The sequence below is a fragment of the Lobosporangium transversale genome (genome assembly GCF_002105155.1).
Source record: "Lobosporangium transversale strain NRRL 3116 chromosome Unknown BCR41scaffold_18, whole genome shotgun sequence".
NCBI classification, from domain to species: domain Eukaryota; kingdom Fungi; phylum Mortierellomycota; class Mortierellomycetes; order Mortierellales; family Mortierellaceae; genus Lobosporangium; species Lobosporangium transversale.
This window is the reverse complement of record NW_019028996.1, coordinates 156740-173460: the sequence shown is the minus strand read 5'-3', so window position 1 is coordinate 173460 and position 16721 is coordinate 156740. Positions and strand designations below refer to the sequence as shown.

The window sequence follows — 16721 nt, the reverse complement described above, 5'->3', positions numbered from 1 at the left end:
GGTTGGTAGCGTCTAGCAGAGTGTAGGCACCATTTTCGGTACGAGCCACTACTTTGTATGGGCCTTGGTATTTAGGTGCTAATTTACCATTGGGCAATTCTTCCTTCGCCATGACAAACGCTCCAGGTGGGAACTGAAGGATTTTGTGTGTCCTGTTGAATTTCTCCACCATTCTTTTTTGCGTGTCAGAACTCTTATCATCGATAGCAGGGAAAACTAACGCGGTGAGATATTCCAATCTGTTCTGTAATTCTTCTTCAGACAGGAGATGTGACTCGGCTGAGGAAAAATCCGTTAGTCCTGCAAATGAGCGTCCATAGAATAATGAGAATGGCGTTGAATGATGTAGACTCGCGACTCTAGTATTCATTTGGAGCTGAACCATTGGAAGATGGATGTCCCAATCATTCTGTATGCCTTCGAGTTGTTTTCTGAGGATGTCCTTAAATGTGCGGACAAACCTCTCCGCTACACCATTCGAGCGTGGATGATATGGCGTGGAGAGTCTATGCTCTATTTGCAACTTTTGCGTTATGAGACGTGACACTCCATTGACGAATTCAGTGCCATTATCAGTTTGGATAATTTTAGGGAATCCAATAGAGCAGAATAGCTTGAAGAGGGTGCTGGCCACCGTAATGGCTTCCTTATCAGGCAGAGGCTCCAGGAATACAAATCTTGTGCAGATGTCAACCACTACTAAAGCGTAGTTATTACCCCTGGAACTGGTTTCAAATGAGGCTAAATCGAATGCTATGTGTTCCCCTGGGAGTCTGGCATGTATGGCAGTTAAAGGATGATACCCCTTTCTAGCTATGTTGAATCTTTGGCATGGTCCGCATTGGCTAACCCATTTGAGACAATCATCTCTCAATTTAGGCCAAGTAAAGCCTTTAGCATGGATAGCAGTAACCATGGCATTTCCTCCAGGATGACCGAATTCGTGTGCTAGGCGAAGATGCTGAAGCTTTTCTTCAGGATCTTGGATGATTTTTCTAGAAGCATCCTCCAACTGAAGTTGATGAGAGTAAGGAGCAGTTATATCAATAACCTGTAGAGTGGAAGGCAGCTGCTGCGAATCAGATGACTGTGGAGCTGCCTGAACATTCTCGGTAGTCTCTGTTCCTCGCCTCATAGAAGCAATCTGCCGACTCGTAGAACATGTAGCTTGTTCTTCTTTAGGAGACTTCCACAATTCCTCAGGAAATGCGCGAGATAATGCGTCTGGAATAATGTTCAGCAGGCCTGGACGATAAATACATTCAAAATCATAGTTGAGCAGAGTGGCCTTCCAATTCAGGATTATTTGTGGCAACTCCTTCTGTTCATGAATGTACGTCAGAGGTCTGTGATCAGTATATAATGTAAATCTTCTTCCCCAAAGGTAATGGTGAAATTTCATTAGTGCAAAAATAATTGCTAAGAGTTCCTTCTTGTAAGCTGGGTAATTTTTCTCATGCTTATGCAATGCTCTGGCTTGAAAGGATATGTAGTTGACCTTGGTTTCATCTTCCTTGCCACCCGGTAGCTGATATAGGACAGCTCCTATGCCTACGTTAGAGGCATCTGTGGCTACAAAGAATTGCTGAGTAAAATCAGGGAACGATAAGGCTGGAGCTTGGGCTATAAGCGATCTGATGCTGTTAAAGCTTCGCATTTGCTCCTTATTAAGATCAAAAGTGCCTTTGGCATTGCGCAGGGCATCTAGAGGTGCTGTGAGCGAGCTGTACAAGGGTATATACTCCCTAAAATAATTGAAGAGGCCTAAATAGCGTTGAACCATCTTCTTATTAGTAGGTGGTGTCCATGAATGCACATTAGCAACCTTGTTGATATCTATTTTGCGTCCTTCTTTGTTGATTATGAACCCCAGTAGTAGCACTTCTGTACTAAGGAATTTACTCTTTTCTCTATTGATTATCAACTTTGCAGCTGTAAGCCTTTCTATGACAATGCTGACATGAAGAATATGATCCTCTGCTGTGTGCGAATAGACAATAATGTCATCCACATAATTGTCAGCAAAGTGCAGATCATCTAAGAGTTGTGACATTCCTCTTTGGAAGATACTCGTGAGGGGTTTTAAACCAAAAGGTGCTCTAGCAAACATATATTGCTTACCACCGTACGTAAATGCAGTTAGTGGTTGGCTTGATTTCTCTACAGGCATGCGATGATACGCCTGAGACAGATCAATTGCGGTGAAATACAGATGCCCTGCTACCCTCTGCTGGATATCAGTGATTAATGGTAGAGGGAAGACATCAGTATCCTCTAGTTGACGATTCAACATTCTTGGATCAAGGCATACTCTATATTTCAGAATATTACCATCCAGGTCACGGCGTGCTGCCATTGTCAGGGAGTTATTATACGGACACCCCTTAGGTGCTGGAACGATAACACCCGTTTCTTGCCACTTCTGGATGGTCTTTTCCACTTCTTCTTTTTCAATTTGCGAATGGAATGGGCGAGATCTTTCCTGGATGATACAGGTGGGTTTAACCTTTAGCTGGACCTTCATTGTATCAAGATTGCAAAATGAATTTGGCGAGATGGCTTCATTCGCCTGTAAATAAGGCTCCAGTGCTAACAGGAACTTTTCTTTCAATGCTTTGAATTCAGCATTGTTTTCTCTTTCTGGAGTTTGTGACGGAATGACTTGAGGTTTTTCATCATATGGGACCCATAGGGATTCCTCCTCTCGTATCTCCGGCATGGCTATTCCCGTGATGGAAAAGCCGAGTCTAGCGAAGAGATCCATTCCCAACACGAAGTCATAATACTCAATGTCCATGACCGACAATTGATATTCTCCAGATCTATTGTTGCAGACCAATTGGACTTTATCACAAGTAATGGCATTATCCGTGCTAGTCCCTTTTTCTATCATTGCTATAGATTCTCCTGGTACTCGACCATAGCGAATACCTTGCTCTATGGCTACTTCCTTACTGAGCAAAGAAGTTGTGGCGCCTGGATCTAACAATGCTGTATATTGTTGCCCGTTTATAAATATAGGCACAGCTATTCTATTATCACCAGGAGCGGGACCTTTGAAAGCCCCTAGGTGCTTGATACAAGCTTTCTCAACAATTGAGTACGAGGAAAAGAAGGATTCTTTATTCGGAATTATGTCTCTTATGAGCGCACTATCACTAATCCTCTTAAAAGCACTGACTGAGGCAAGCGGCTTGCGCACATCAGTTCTCTTGACGTCCTTGGGCTTATCCTTAGAATGATCTCTGACTTGATCCTCAGCATACCGACAGTCCTCCGGGGCATGTTTGTACGGATTCGACCTACACTTCTCCGTTCCCTTACACCAGACCTTGAATGGTTTAGCCTTCTTGGCTTCTCTATCACTTGACGGATTGGCATTAAGTCGAGATCTTTTATGACTAGATCTCGGAACCTCTCTAGGAGTGTATTCCGATCTGGACTTGATGGATCGCAAATACTGTTCTCCAGCGTCTCCTCCATACTTCTGGATAAACCAATGGGCGTCATCGGTTCGTTTCTCACCTAAGGCACCTGGTGTCTTTTCTAGGAACTCTAGAAACTCCTTCAAAGAGCTAACACTTTTCACTGAGCCGAATTCCTTGATGACAGCCTGAAATCCTACGTCGGACAGATGATTGCATAAAGCTTTGATGAGCATATAGCAGCCATCATCTGGGATTCCAGCTGCCTCAACCAGTGGTAGCAATCGTTGCGCGAACGACCTAATAGTGTCATTCTTCTCAGGCCTCATAACTAGCGCCATATCAGCGATGTAAGCCCCTAGAATGTCAAACTTTAGAGCTTTATTCAAGCATGTAACTGCCCGAGACCAGGTCCTGTCTTGAAGAGGCACTTTCTTGATGAGATCGTCATAGTCTCGCGCCAGGCCGGACACTTTGGAAACGCAGAGGGATAAGTAATCCCATGCTAGTTTGTCGAAAAGAACATCAGAAAGGTTACGACGGAATATCCTCTCAAAGTCATCACGGAAAGTGACAACCCTGATTGCTATTTCCTTGACCATATTCTTGCCGGGAACCTTGGACACGTCTAAATCAAGCATAGGCGCATCCGCAAACGTTTTCTTCTTGACCTTGGTATAGTCTACCTCTTCTGAATCTTCCATCAAAGGAATGTTCTCTTCTTTGAAGATTCGATGAAGTGCGTCATGTTCGGGATTAGCAGGATCCCATTTCACCGTTATACGGTGACTATCTGCTTCAGACACACTCGATCTATCAATCGAAACGTCCTCGCTTGAAGATAAGCCATTTCTGACCTCCTCCATATGTTCAATAGAACTATTCAAGTCTTCAGTTTGTCTTACTAAGACCTTCAAGATGTCTGCCTTCTGTTGAGCGAGATCGCCTAAGGCCTTGGTAAGTGTCTTTTCATCAATGTCAATTTTTCTTAACTTTGATTTGGCATCATTGTACCTAAGGAACAGCAATGCCTTCTTTCTGAGTGTCTCCTCCTTCTGAAGTCTATAACTTCGAAGAAGCATCGTAACATTCTCGATATCGGGAACAGCATCACTGCCGAACTCGACTACACTCTCCGTCGTATCTACGACCAGGCTAGCCACCAATAAGTTCAACTGCTCGACAGGTGTCAAGCCTGAGCCATTCTCTGGTGAAGAGATTTCCATATCAACATCTTCGTTAATTGGTACTTTATTAATATTAGACATGATTGAAATAAAGGGATTGAAATTATGGAGAAAAAAAAAAATGGTTGGATGGATTGATAAAATGGATGGATGTAACTCTATGTAGATCCTTGAAAAAATGATATGTTTTATGGTAAATCGGAAGTCAAGGAGATCAAAAGTTGTTTATTATTTTAGCTAGGTCGGAGCCTTATATAGGCTCCAACATAGCCGTCACTAATTGCTCTGATCTATGAATAAAAAGGGGAGTGCTCCATTTGGGTACACTCCCTAGCCTCAGGACGTAACATATAGTCAATATACAGCTATTACTGCACAACGACAAGAGCCGCTGTATCCATGATTTCATAAACCCTGACCGCCGTGGTTGGTACTCAAAGTCCACCTTTCCGACGTGGCCTGTTGCGCAACACGACAAATTATCCGCTATCCATAGTCATCAAAAACTTCATTCCACCTAGCCGCTCCATCACGTCCAGTTTGGTTTTCCCAAGGTAACTGTCCCGGACTCGGTCATCCGCGATCTTGTAGATCTCTTTTACATTCAGCTTCTGTCTTTGTCTGAGGGAAGGGACAAGGAAATCATTGCTACTACGTCTGTGCTCCCCAACACAGTTGCGTCCTCTAGCGCGTTTGCTCATAGCAGTGATTCCACGAGCCTTTTCCCATTCAACGGTGACTTTACACCGTTTGTTCCAGATTTCTGTACGACCGAATTCCTCTATGGCCTTGACGAAGCGCCCTGCCATATATGTAGCTATCCTTGTTGTTGTCTTGAAGCCAACTTTCCAATTCTGAGCAATGGACTTGGGCGTAAGTCCATGGTAAATGTCCTGCACAGACCAATCTGGTGTGTGCTCTCTCTCTTCCTCATCATCGCCGTTCCTATCACCATGGCGTCGTACGTATCCATGTTTTTCTCTACCAATGTACACCGTGATCGGTACTCGAAGTCCATCCTTCCGATGTGGCATTTCAGTATAGTCCTCCCATTGTTAAAATAGTGATTTGTTCACACAAAGGTGTCGTAAATCTGCTATTTACGTATCCTCTTCTTCATTATTTCCATCATCATTCAGTACTTTTATCATTATTTCCTTTATCAATCCTAGTATTTAAATCACTTTGGCTTCTTTGCAAAACAGCTATTTTGCAGCATTCTCCAGGACTATCATTGTTGATTTATGATCCTTTAGTGTTCTATTTGTCAGATTATCCTCCTTTGGCACTTTGTCCATTTATGAATTTATCTTTTGGCACTTCGTCCAACTTTTTATTATCATTTTGTTCATTTTCTGTCAATCTTTGGGATCATTAACAGATCTTTCCACGTCAAAGGTAAGCGTTGCTTTCCTAGCTCAGTTGGCAGAGCGTCAGTCTCATAATCTGAAGGTCGTGAGTTCGAACCTCACGGAGAGCAATTACTTTTAGAAAAAAGATATTTGCACTGGCCCGTACACCTCTTATTTGCACGGGGGCCGTACAAATATTTACACCGCTCCCCCCGTGCAAATAAAAAAAAATTATTTGCACGGGGGTCTTTTTTTTTATTTGTACGGGGTCTTTATTTTAGCCCTAAACACCATAACCAGGAAGCCTTCCATGACACAGGCTTAGATCTAGAGCCGCTGCCTAAGCATCAAATACTGACCAGAATATCTTATCAAGTTCGTATGTAGCTCAGAGTAGATGTTGGCATTCTTTATGCGACTGGGACTAAATACAGAATTACAAATGATTTATCTATAGTTGCAATATACTATGCAGCTTTACTTTGCACTTTTGTTGGTTGCATTGTTATGGTTCCCCGATGCTTTCTTTCATTTAACGCGTGCATACATCTTAGGTATTTCCGTACACTATTAAGCACACAACGATGAATTCAGTTATTAGGAATCTCTAACGTGTAGTTTGTGTCGGTAGATGTACAAACAATCATACAATCATACTCATTTCTACGATGTATAGCGTGCCGTGTTACTACCTACTCTCTTTCTTTTCCCTTTCTGTTTATCAAATTCATCAAAATACAATGGGTAGACCTCAGCTTATTTTGTGGAATATCTATCTTCTTACCCGATATTACTTGTCTTTTGATAGTTGGTGACAGTTCGCACTCAAAGCCGAACGTGCACAATCACCTATATCTCTATATCTTAGTGACTAAAATACTTTAATAGCATAACCGTGACTAATAGTGATAGAAAAGAGACATAAATATTCTTTTCTGTTATTGAAATATGCCAGGGTCATAATAAGTAGCGAGAACGAAAGAAAGATGTCTTTATTATGATCCAGGGATCTTCGTTAAATAAAAAGGGTAAAAACCTTAGCTATAGTAAAAACCCATATAAATGACTGCTAATCGCAATAATCCTTAGTTTTGTCTCATTACATTCCAAGTTTATTATCATAGCCAACTTACCTTGGTTCGTCTTTAGCACGCAGTATTGCATACTCAGCAGCACATGTAGATGCTCACTGCGTCTAAAGGACCAGCTTCATATTGTACAATCACTTGAAATGGTAATGAAGAGAAGCACTGTCTTCAATCTTATTTCTTGCCGTTTCCCTCAGCCTGTACTGCCCAAAAACTTCAGTGATTATCCACATTGCCTCATTAATAAAAGGGTAAATTTATTGAACTTTAGCTCCATATTACATAATAAGTTATATCAATTAGGTTAAAACATTGCACCAACTAAGAAGGAGGACAAAGAGAGGGTTCTTGTCTGCCCCACGTGAGTGGTAATTTAAATCATCGTATACGCTATATGGGTCTAATGGTAGTATTTTTGTATGTCACAAATGAGCTGTTTGGCAGCTCCCACGGCGCTGCAACTTCCACCAGTAATAATTCCAGACCCCTCTCTACTCTAGACTCACCTCCACTTATTTATATAAAGCCAGAATCATGTAGTCTGTAGGATACACGTTGCTGCTTGTAGATGAAAAAGAGACCCCGTGCAAATAAAAAAAAGACCCCCCGTGCAAATAACTTTTTTTTATTTGTACGGGGGGAGCAGTGTAAATAGAGTGTGTACGGGGCAGTGCAAATAATTTTTTTTATAAGTAAAAATTTATTTGCACGGGGGCCGTACAAATAAGGGGTGTACGGGCCCGTGCAAATAACTTCATCCTTACTTTTATCCTACCTTCGGAAAGGATGAAGTTATTTGCACGGGGATTAATCTTTTTGGCAGCCCAGTTGCCAAATAACATTCATTATGAACTTGGCAGCCTACCCAGCGTTATTTGGCCTCTTAACTAATTTTTTTTTTTTTTTTTTTTTTTTTGGATTAATCTATTTGCAAAACTAATTTGAAAAGGTTGATTGGCCACACACAAGTAAATTAATGGAGTAAGGGAACCGAGTATCAGAGAGTGTGCACTTCGGAATCAATTTTGCTATTCATTGTAAAATAAAATCTGAGATGTTTTTCAGATATTAGAAGTCAAGGAGATCAAAAGTTGTTTTTATTATTGTCAAACGAGAGCCTTTTATCAAGGACTCTCTATGACCGTCACATGATATTCTGACCTTATGGAAGTGCACCTGAGGTGCACTCCCAAGCCTCGGTACGTAACAAAATCTTTAGCGGGCTGTCTCATGAAGAAAACAAGCTGTGCTAACGGAAACCTTGAATTGAGCACAGCACTTACTATAAAAGGAATAGAGAAGTAATACTTATCGTCTTTTATTGTTCGAGTATACCAATTTCCAAAGATATCAATGTTTAAACATTGCAATATCACGTTTTGTTAATGTATGCTACTCCTGGTCTGTTCCTCCTGCTGCATCTCCCAATATCAATACGGTAGTGGACCAATAATGCGATTCATAATCCATACCATGCTTACCCAGTATAGACAGATGGAGCCCACGGCGGCCTGGGCGATCCAATCAGACAGCCCGTCTATCAACACATATCCACTTAATATCGATCCGTGGATCGCACTCGTGACGGTTGCTATAGTAACACCAAAAATTCTGCCCCAGTATAGAAACGTTCGGTTCACGCAATCTTCATCCTCTTGGTCCAGCACATACTCTGTCAAAATCAAGACGCCCAAAAGGAGCATCACTAGTAGAAAGACTAATACTCCTTGAGATCCGATAAACAGTAGCCAATACGAACTTTTGATGTCGAATCCAAGCGGCTGGAATGACTTGCGATCTTCGTCATCGCTATGATATTTATATAACAGTGCCTCCTTCATGCGAGTTATCCTGTTAACCTTTTCAGCATTTAGGTCTGCATTATTATGCTTTGACTGAAGTGCTTCATCAAAAGCGACAGGAATGGAGGTTACAATGCTAACAGCCAGAGAAGAGGATAGATCTAAGGTAACAGTACTTGGATCAAGAGGTAAATTCAACTGTGACTGTGCAGAACTGGCGTCAGTTTTCGCTTTTGTAGAAGGCACTGCGGCTTCGCCTGCATGCGTATTTGTCAAAAGTGGATACCATGATGCTGGCGATAATGATGGCGATAATGATGGCGATGCTTTGAATTGGGCAACCTTGTATGCGTTACTTGTTGCTGCAACAGACTTAGGAATTGATATATCAACAGTTCTCGAACTACTAACTACTGGTTCTGCTGCCTTTTGTGGAGCCTGTTTCGCAATAATAAAAGCCTGTTCCTGGTAGGATGTCCTGCATTCTTCCTGGGATTGCTGAGACTGTCCACAATGGGATGGTAACAGGAACTTAAACACAGATCTTTGTGCATCCCATCTCCATTCTACAGAAGTGATTGGCTGATCGGAGACGGTATTCTTATCATCGGACCCCACCATCATTTGCTGCTGTTGTCCTCCATGATGAGCCTGCTCTTTAGACAGAGGCACATAGGTGGTCCATGGCGACAGCATAGCTTCTGCCTTGTCATTCATTTTAGCCACTCTGTCATCGCCAGTTGGAGTCTTGGTACTTTGTTCCCCAGTGCCTTTTACTACAAGCACTGTAGTGGTCGATTCTGGGCCAATAGACGCTGTAAACAATGATTGCGAAGGCCGAATAGCGAAGTAACTCTTACGATTATAAATAGTGTCGCGTGAATTCGCTAAGGAGTGTACCATTATCAAGTGTACTGCTACTATGAAGCAGAGACCGGATCCTGCCAGCATGACGTACATCCTGGCGCGTTGGATAGACAAAGATATACGCTTGAAACGCTCCAAGTAACGATATGAGAAGCAGAGCACAGGATAGAAGGTTAATGGTGGGATAAATGCAATAAGAATAACGGCAATTGGTGGTATAGTGACAAATGGTGTTGAGGAAGAGATGAGAGTAGAGGATAGCGCAAAAGGAATGTAGCCTAATGCTGCTACTGAGTGGAACAAGGCATGGAAAATATGTAGGCGAGTCATTCCCAAGCCTAAGTTTTTGAAATAAAAAATAGTACTAATAATGAAAGGCGGTTGGGCGGATTATGTGAGGTAAAGAGAGAAAAATAAATTAGAAAGGTTGAAGACAACTTCAGCGAGATCGCTACAGTTGAAGATCAAAAGTGGGAATGAAAATTCTACTCTCTCCAAGGGCAATTCCACTTGCGAGGAAAGAATGGAATGCATAGACAAGGGGTGCTTTCCATTCTCAACCAGTAGAGCGCTTCAGCACAGTTTATAGTGTTAGAAATTATGTCTTTCAAACAAGGATATCAACTCCTTGTTCTCTCGTCTACATTCCTCCTCTTATGCTTTCCTCTCCATTTAATATTTTTTTTTACTGCGTTATTATGATGCTTATCGTAACATGTTATCGTTTAAGGCACCACACCTGGACTTCTAGATCGTGCAACGATTTCTCAACGCTAAACATGGCGCTCAACTTCTCAAAGAACTGCCGTTCCATGTCAATGTCCAATGCGCGCCATTTGTAGCCAAGGTAAAGCGTTGTGTGTCCAGGCGTACAGAGGTCGTAAAGCGTTTCTAGAAGGGAGTTGAAACTATCTACTTGGTATACAACATCCGACGCAATCACAACGTCAAAAGGATCGGCTTTAAGGCGTGTCAGTGGGGAGGAGCCCCAGATGAGCGGCTTCGCTTCTATACTGACATTAGGCGCTATTCTACGCTTATTCGATGCGATGTTACGTTGGATAAGTTCCATGGCATCCTCTAGATCAGTTAGGACCACCGTCGTCGATGGTGGCGCGTTTGATATATGGGTAGTACTGCTGTTGGTAATGCCATCACGGTTGGTAGCATTGGGTCTACCGCGTAGAAGTAAGAGATCCATTTCAACCTGGGCCAAACCTGCTAGAAAGACGCCTAACAGACCAGTGCCTGCACTGAGATCCAAAATTCGTTTCCCGGCAAATATGGGGGGCCTAGAACCCTCGAGCCTATCTTGTACCTGTTTTGTAAATATGTCCTTCAAAATGAAGGCAGAGTCCCAAACACGACCCTGAGGAACATTATTCCATGTCTCTTCAAGCAGCATAATCCGAGGATTTGAGCCATTTCCTTGTGGGATACTAATAGGGCGTAAGACACGATTCGAATCGTAACTTTGAAAGCTCCCAGCGGTGTAGTTGAAAGGACCAAGGACTAGAGGCATTAACCCTTGATCATCTTTACAGCCAACGCTGATCCAAAACGGTTCTGGACACTCCCTTCGAGGTACTACCCGTACTTCTAATCCTCCTCGACCCGCTGGCCCAATTCCTGGGCCTGACAGATCCTCCATCCCTAGCCAGTTTGCAGATTGTAATGCACGCTTCTCGAGCAGAACATGGCTCTGTGCAAATTGGTTTATTATCTGCCCCTTGGATTCGTAGAGCAGACAGCACTCAAGCGGCATGAGCGACTGTCCTTCATTGATCCTAAACGGCGAACTTTGATTCCCACCATATTGAAATTTGCCAAATTCACCTACGACCTCAAGTGTAAGGCTGATCCACGCACCTCGTTTGATTCTCGAGGGTATTGAACATGCTGGAAGGAGCCTGAACAGAGTTTGACGGCGACAATCCATTGACGGCGATGAAGGTGGTGTGGATAAAGGTGTAAAAGACAAGTCCGAACTGGCCTCGTAGTCGCTTTCAAAGAATGGGGATATGGGGGAGAACGAGGGAGAGGACGCGTTGTCGCAGGTTGAGTGTATAGGAAAGTGGGGGTGGGGTCTATAGAGTGACATGAGTAAATGTTTGTAGGAGTGTAGAGCTGAAAGAGAATGTGTATATTGGATGACAGAAGGCGTATATCAAATAATTAACAGGGGTAGAGAATAATGAAGTGTTTTGTGAAGACAGAATTAAGGTCAAAAGCAAGAATAAAAAAATAAGTAGGAAACAAAGAATAGGATAGAATTGAAGGACTAAAAAATTCAAAAGCAATGGATAGATGAAGATTGATAGGAGAGAAATGAGATCAGTAAGAGGTGTAAAAGTGGGGCGTGCTGCTGATCAATGTGTGGTATATGTGGAGAAGTAAAAGGAGAGGCACGACGCGTATATCTGTCGTCTCTCAGAATATATTTACGAGTCGGCTGCAAGAATAGAAGTCATAGGAGAGAAAAGCACTTAACACCAGATGCTGCAAGGCAGGGCAATGCAAATAGTAATGGTAGTAATAATAGAAATAGTAAGGACAACAACGGCGGTGATTAAAACGATCAAAAAGAAATACGTGCAGGTGATTGAATGCAATTGATGTTGAACGATCGACAGAAAACCATGAAGAGATGGAGAGGAATGTGAAACAAGCCAGGATTCCGATGTGAAAAGAAAAGGTGTGACAGAAAAAAAAAAAAAATTAAACTAATGGTGCAACGCGCCACAGCCAATGAAATGACATGGCTGGATTTACATGATTAATAGGAAGACATTGCTAGACACCACAACTTGTTATAAATAGCATCTGGTGCTGACAATGCCGTTGCTGCTAAGCCGACTGTTCGACTGCTGTCGCCCTTATTTGGGTATATCTAAGCTCCTTCGATATTAAGGCATAAGATGCGAGAGATCCTGCGCTTGGTTACTGAGAGCGATGAAGAGGCCCCGGGTGAGTAAGAGGTACAGGAATGTGAACAGAAGACGGAGAAGACGAAGTCAACACCCTCACAAGTAATAAAACCCAGTATAACGATCATTATTAGAACTAACCTGGATACTTTGGAAACAAGCTTGGAACACTCTCAACTCAAAGTGGATGTAGCATGTCTTTTATTTTGATGACCAGATGTATTGCAAGTTAAGTGCACAGCTAGGATTTGCTCATATCTTTTATGATAGTGCCGCGCTGTTCAGAAAGATTCTTATTGCAGCTGTAGGAGCCAAAGTGGAGAGCCGGATCAGAATAGTTTGAATAGGCATACAGGTTGTTACTATACGGACCCTTAACAAGGAGCGCTTTTTAGGCTTCCTTATTGCCTTCCTTAGGCGGCAATGCAATGCCAAATGTTCTTAAACCCATGCAATAGTATAGCATGCCCGTATTATACATCATGTCACCACAATAGGGTAATGAAGTGTGGAACACTCTAATACTGATTTTACCCTATAAGGAGAAGGACAAAGGTAGGAAAGAAGGGCTAGTTTTAGAGGTTAGACGCAGATGGAGCTTGCGAAACGGGTAGGCTCTGGTAGGCAGAAATGATGATCAAGAGGGAGTGATCGGGCAATAACAATAATAGATAGCCTGCTGAATCTAAGAAACTTTCCTTATACTTTGTAAAAATAGACGCCACTGTCCTGAGAAATGCCAAACGCGCATCTCAAAATTAAGGGTCCATGTAAACAGATGTGGTCTCCTTCCTTACTTTTAGCCAGTCCCTGAATATCTAAGAAAATGAAGCTGCTCCTGATTTTAAAATGTTTTGCTCTATTTGAAGCCTTTGGTATTTCTATTTGCAGTTGTTGTCTTCGCCTGAGTAATGACGCGTTTCGCGTCTGTCGCGAAGCGGCTTGTTTGACAGCTACAGAGTTTTTTTGAATTATAAAATTAGTGAGAACAGAGCTCGACATTGGTTTGGCTATTAGGGATGGATAAATAAGAAGTTCTATTCCAAGACAATGACAGGCTATCACCTCAAAGAAGAATACGTTGCCATGTAACAAAATAAGAATAATGGTACTAGCATGTCGTTCCTTGACATTCACATAGTAGTTAAACATTCGGTTTTGTGAGAGGAGATAGGAGTCCTGGAATTTGGTATGCTATTCCATAGCAGCTGTCGAATAGCAACTGAGCAGGTTATTGAGATAGTCGTCCCATTGACATTGTTGCAAAGATTTATTAAAGATCGAAAACATGTATGGGTACTTATTAACAGGCATATTGAAAATATATTATGTGTCTATAAGCAGTACGTATCGATTAAGGCCAGAAAGACATCCAAAGGTTGATAGCGAGAAATGGTAAGGCATGCGGTGGCGCTCCCAAGATATACTAGCACTGTGGGGCTACAAAGGACATGGCATCATTCAACCATTTGTTGTCACTCCATTTGGTAAATTAAACTCCACTTTTCCAAAGGTAGAAGGTGTGGTGTCAATTGACCGTAAGGAGGAAAAGAAAGGGAACAACTATTCAGTGGAGATGTATCAAATAATTCAGCTTTTCTGTAACAAGACTCATAATTCTCTTGTCTTCTGGATGGTCAAGAGAGCATAAGATCAAAGGCTGAGAGATCATAAATTAACATACAAGAACATAAGCAGTAGAAGTTACGTGAGTGCAAGACAAGGTTTTAATCTTTCAACTTTTAGACCGGTGGAGACTTGGGCATGTTATACAGACATCAAGGTTTTTCACCTGTCTCGCTTTTTTTGTCTTCGCCCCTCTTTTTTCTTTTCCTCTGTGCATCCGAGACATTCGCTCTCGGCTTGTGGTCATTTAGGTCATATAAATACACCGACTACGTCTTGGCTTCCTTTTTTTTATCATTCTCATTTCGCTCTCACTCTCACTCTTGCTCTCACTCCCATTATCACTCTCAATCTTATAACAACTATAACACTCTTCTTTCGCTTGTTCCTTACTCTCTCTTTATTTTTTGTGAGTGGGTGTCCAGGCACAGAAAAAAAAAGCATAGGTACCTTCGTCTCTTTTTTTTTTTTTTTTTTTTTTTTTTTTTGAAACAAGCAACCAAAACATGACCGACATCTTCCAGATGGATACGCACACCACACTTCCAACCTTTGGAGCAAAGCCCAAGTTACCAGTTATTCCTGAAAGTATTTGGCTAGACATTTTTACTCACCTCCCACTTGAAGAGAAGTTCAGAGCATCCAGGTATTATTCTCTCACCCTTCTATATCCTTCGAACTATTTCTTAATCTTTTTCACATCAAGAATCTATATCGAACTTACATATCCGCATTTCCCCGTTATTCCAGAGTCATGGATGTTTACCTGAGCCTGGATCGATCTTCACTACATATCCTCTCCCTTTTTGAAATGGAGACTGAAGCTACAGCCATACCTTTATATTTGTAATGAGTTCAGAAAGAGAGTATTCTAATCCAATTTAAACACATAAATCAAACGCTGCTCTCTCTTCAACAGTATCTGTCGTGCATGGCGCCGCATCTTGGCGGACCCTTCTCTCTACACTCACCTCATACTTGACCATATGGAGTTCAACACCTTGGTGCTCTGTATGCAACAGCTCACTCGGCTTACTCCGCGGATTCGCTCACTTCGTATCGCCAACTGCTATTCCTCCTTTATCTCCAAGACCACAGTTCCTGTCCAGAACACTGCCATGATGCATCACTTTCCTCATCAGCCAGGCATGCATTTGCTCTACACACGTATCACTTCTTTCACGTTACCACGCCGACGAGAGGAGTATCACAAGCTTGGTTTCACCCTTCATCAAGATTTTTCCCGTGCATTGGTTGCATTAATGGAGCAGAGTCAAGGGTCGATCAGGTGCCTTGAAATCCAGGACAATTTTTTAGATCTTGAGATGACTGAGCTTATCTTTTGTATCGTCCGTTATGGGCGCTGTCTGGAGCACCTGTTATACGATGGCAACAGAGATGGAGGATTTGTAGCGCCAGAGGTCGTCAGCGCCATTACTGCAGCATGCCCACAGATTCGGAGCTTCCGAGGACAGCATGCTATTTCAGACACAGTCTTGCGCAGGATGATGACTGGCTGGGAGGATTTTAGATCTGTGACACTTGCCCCATATCAATCTCCAACATTGGGTATCAAAGAAGTCAGCCTGGAAGGATTCTGGTCCTTACTTGAGTGCGGGAAAGTTGAGTCACTGGAACTTCTAGATCTGGACTGTATCTCGAACGAGAATATCCGTGAAATGGTACAACGTGTCAAGCAGCTGAAACTTCTATCCATGTCAGCACTTTGCCCATCAGCTCCAACCGATCTTAATAATATCCCCGATCATCCCTTTGCTCATCATGCCTCACTAACCAATATCACTGAAGGTCAACCTCAATCCACATCATTGTTATTATCATTATCAGCCGTTTCACGACCACTTCCTGGCGATTCAGTACGACACCTAGCATTAACAAAGTATACCTCGAGTCCGCTGACTCTGCCTGGTTTCGGCGCATTACTTAAGCTTTTCCCCAACCTTGAGACGCTCAAGTTCACAACCAACTTTTTCACTTATGAGCATCAATTCCAGGGACTAACTAAGGACATTTACGAGAAAGAGATTGCCATGATCGGGCACATGATTCTTAGTGAGATGACGGATCGCTGGTCAGCCGAAGGTGCTGCTTCCTGCTGGATCCATGATTGGTATGCGCCTGTAACAGAGGAACAGCGTCTTCGAGCTGGTATTATGCACTCTCAATAAGAAATGCTTTCCCTTTTTTCCCCCCAACATCATCGGTTACTCTCATCTGCTTTTTTTGTGTGCTATTGTGCATCTACCTTTATACCTTTCTATATATTTGTTTCACCAGAAATACTACTCCATCATTGTATTATATCATAAAAAATAAATAGGTTTCGATAATCAACCTTCAAATAAATATGAGGCTTGTGTTTGAATTCCTCATATTTTCATTCCACCCATAATGAATAAAAGGAAATGATATTATATTTCGATTGC

At 42.3% G+C, this 16721-nt stretch overlaps 3 protein-coding genes and 1 non-coding gene across 4 annotated transcripts; 2 read left to right on the top strand and 2 right to left on the bottom strand.

The window, feature by feature from the left end:
* Nucleotides 1–6019: 6019 nt before the first annotated feature.
* BCR41DRAFT_t72 lies at nt 6020–6092 on the top strand. Its single transcript has one exon. It is a non-coding gene; the product is annotated as a tRNA-Met (tRNA).
* A 2390-nt stretch (nt 6093–8482) lies between these two features.
* Nucleotides 8483–10051, bottom strand: BCR41DRAFT_370639 (hypothetical protein; the record flags this gene model as incomplete). Its single annotated transcript, XM_022026549.1, has 1 exon — nt 8483–10051. One exon carries the CDS (start codon nt 10049–10051, stop codon nt 8483–8485), a length of 1569 nt encoding a protein of 522 aa, XP_021881378.1.
* A 388-nt stretch (nt 10052–10439) lies between these two features.
* Nucleotides 10440–11243, bottom strand: BCR41DRAFT_370638 (putative methyltransferase-domain-containing protein; the record flags this gene model as incomplete). The annotated part of the gene is made up of 1 exon (XM_022026548.1): nt 10440–11243. One exon carries the CDS (start codon nt 11241–11243, stop codon nt 10440–10442), a length of 804 nt encoding a protein of 267 aa, XP_021881377.1.
* Nucleotides 11244–16187: 4944 nt separating this feature from the next.
* Nucleotides 16188–16451, top strand: BCR41DRAFT_287460 (hypothetical protein; the record flags this gene model as incomplete). The annotated part of the gene is made up of 1 exon (XM_022020294.1): nt 16188–16451. A coding segment is annotated over one exon (264 nt), but the record flags the coding sequence as incomplete, so codon positions are not given.
* Nucleotides 16452–16721: the final 270 nt, after the last annotated feature.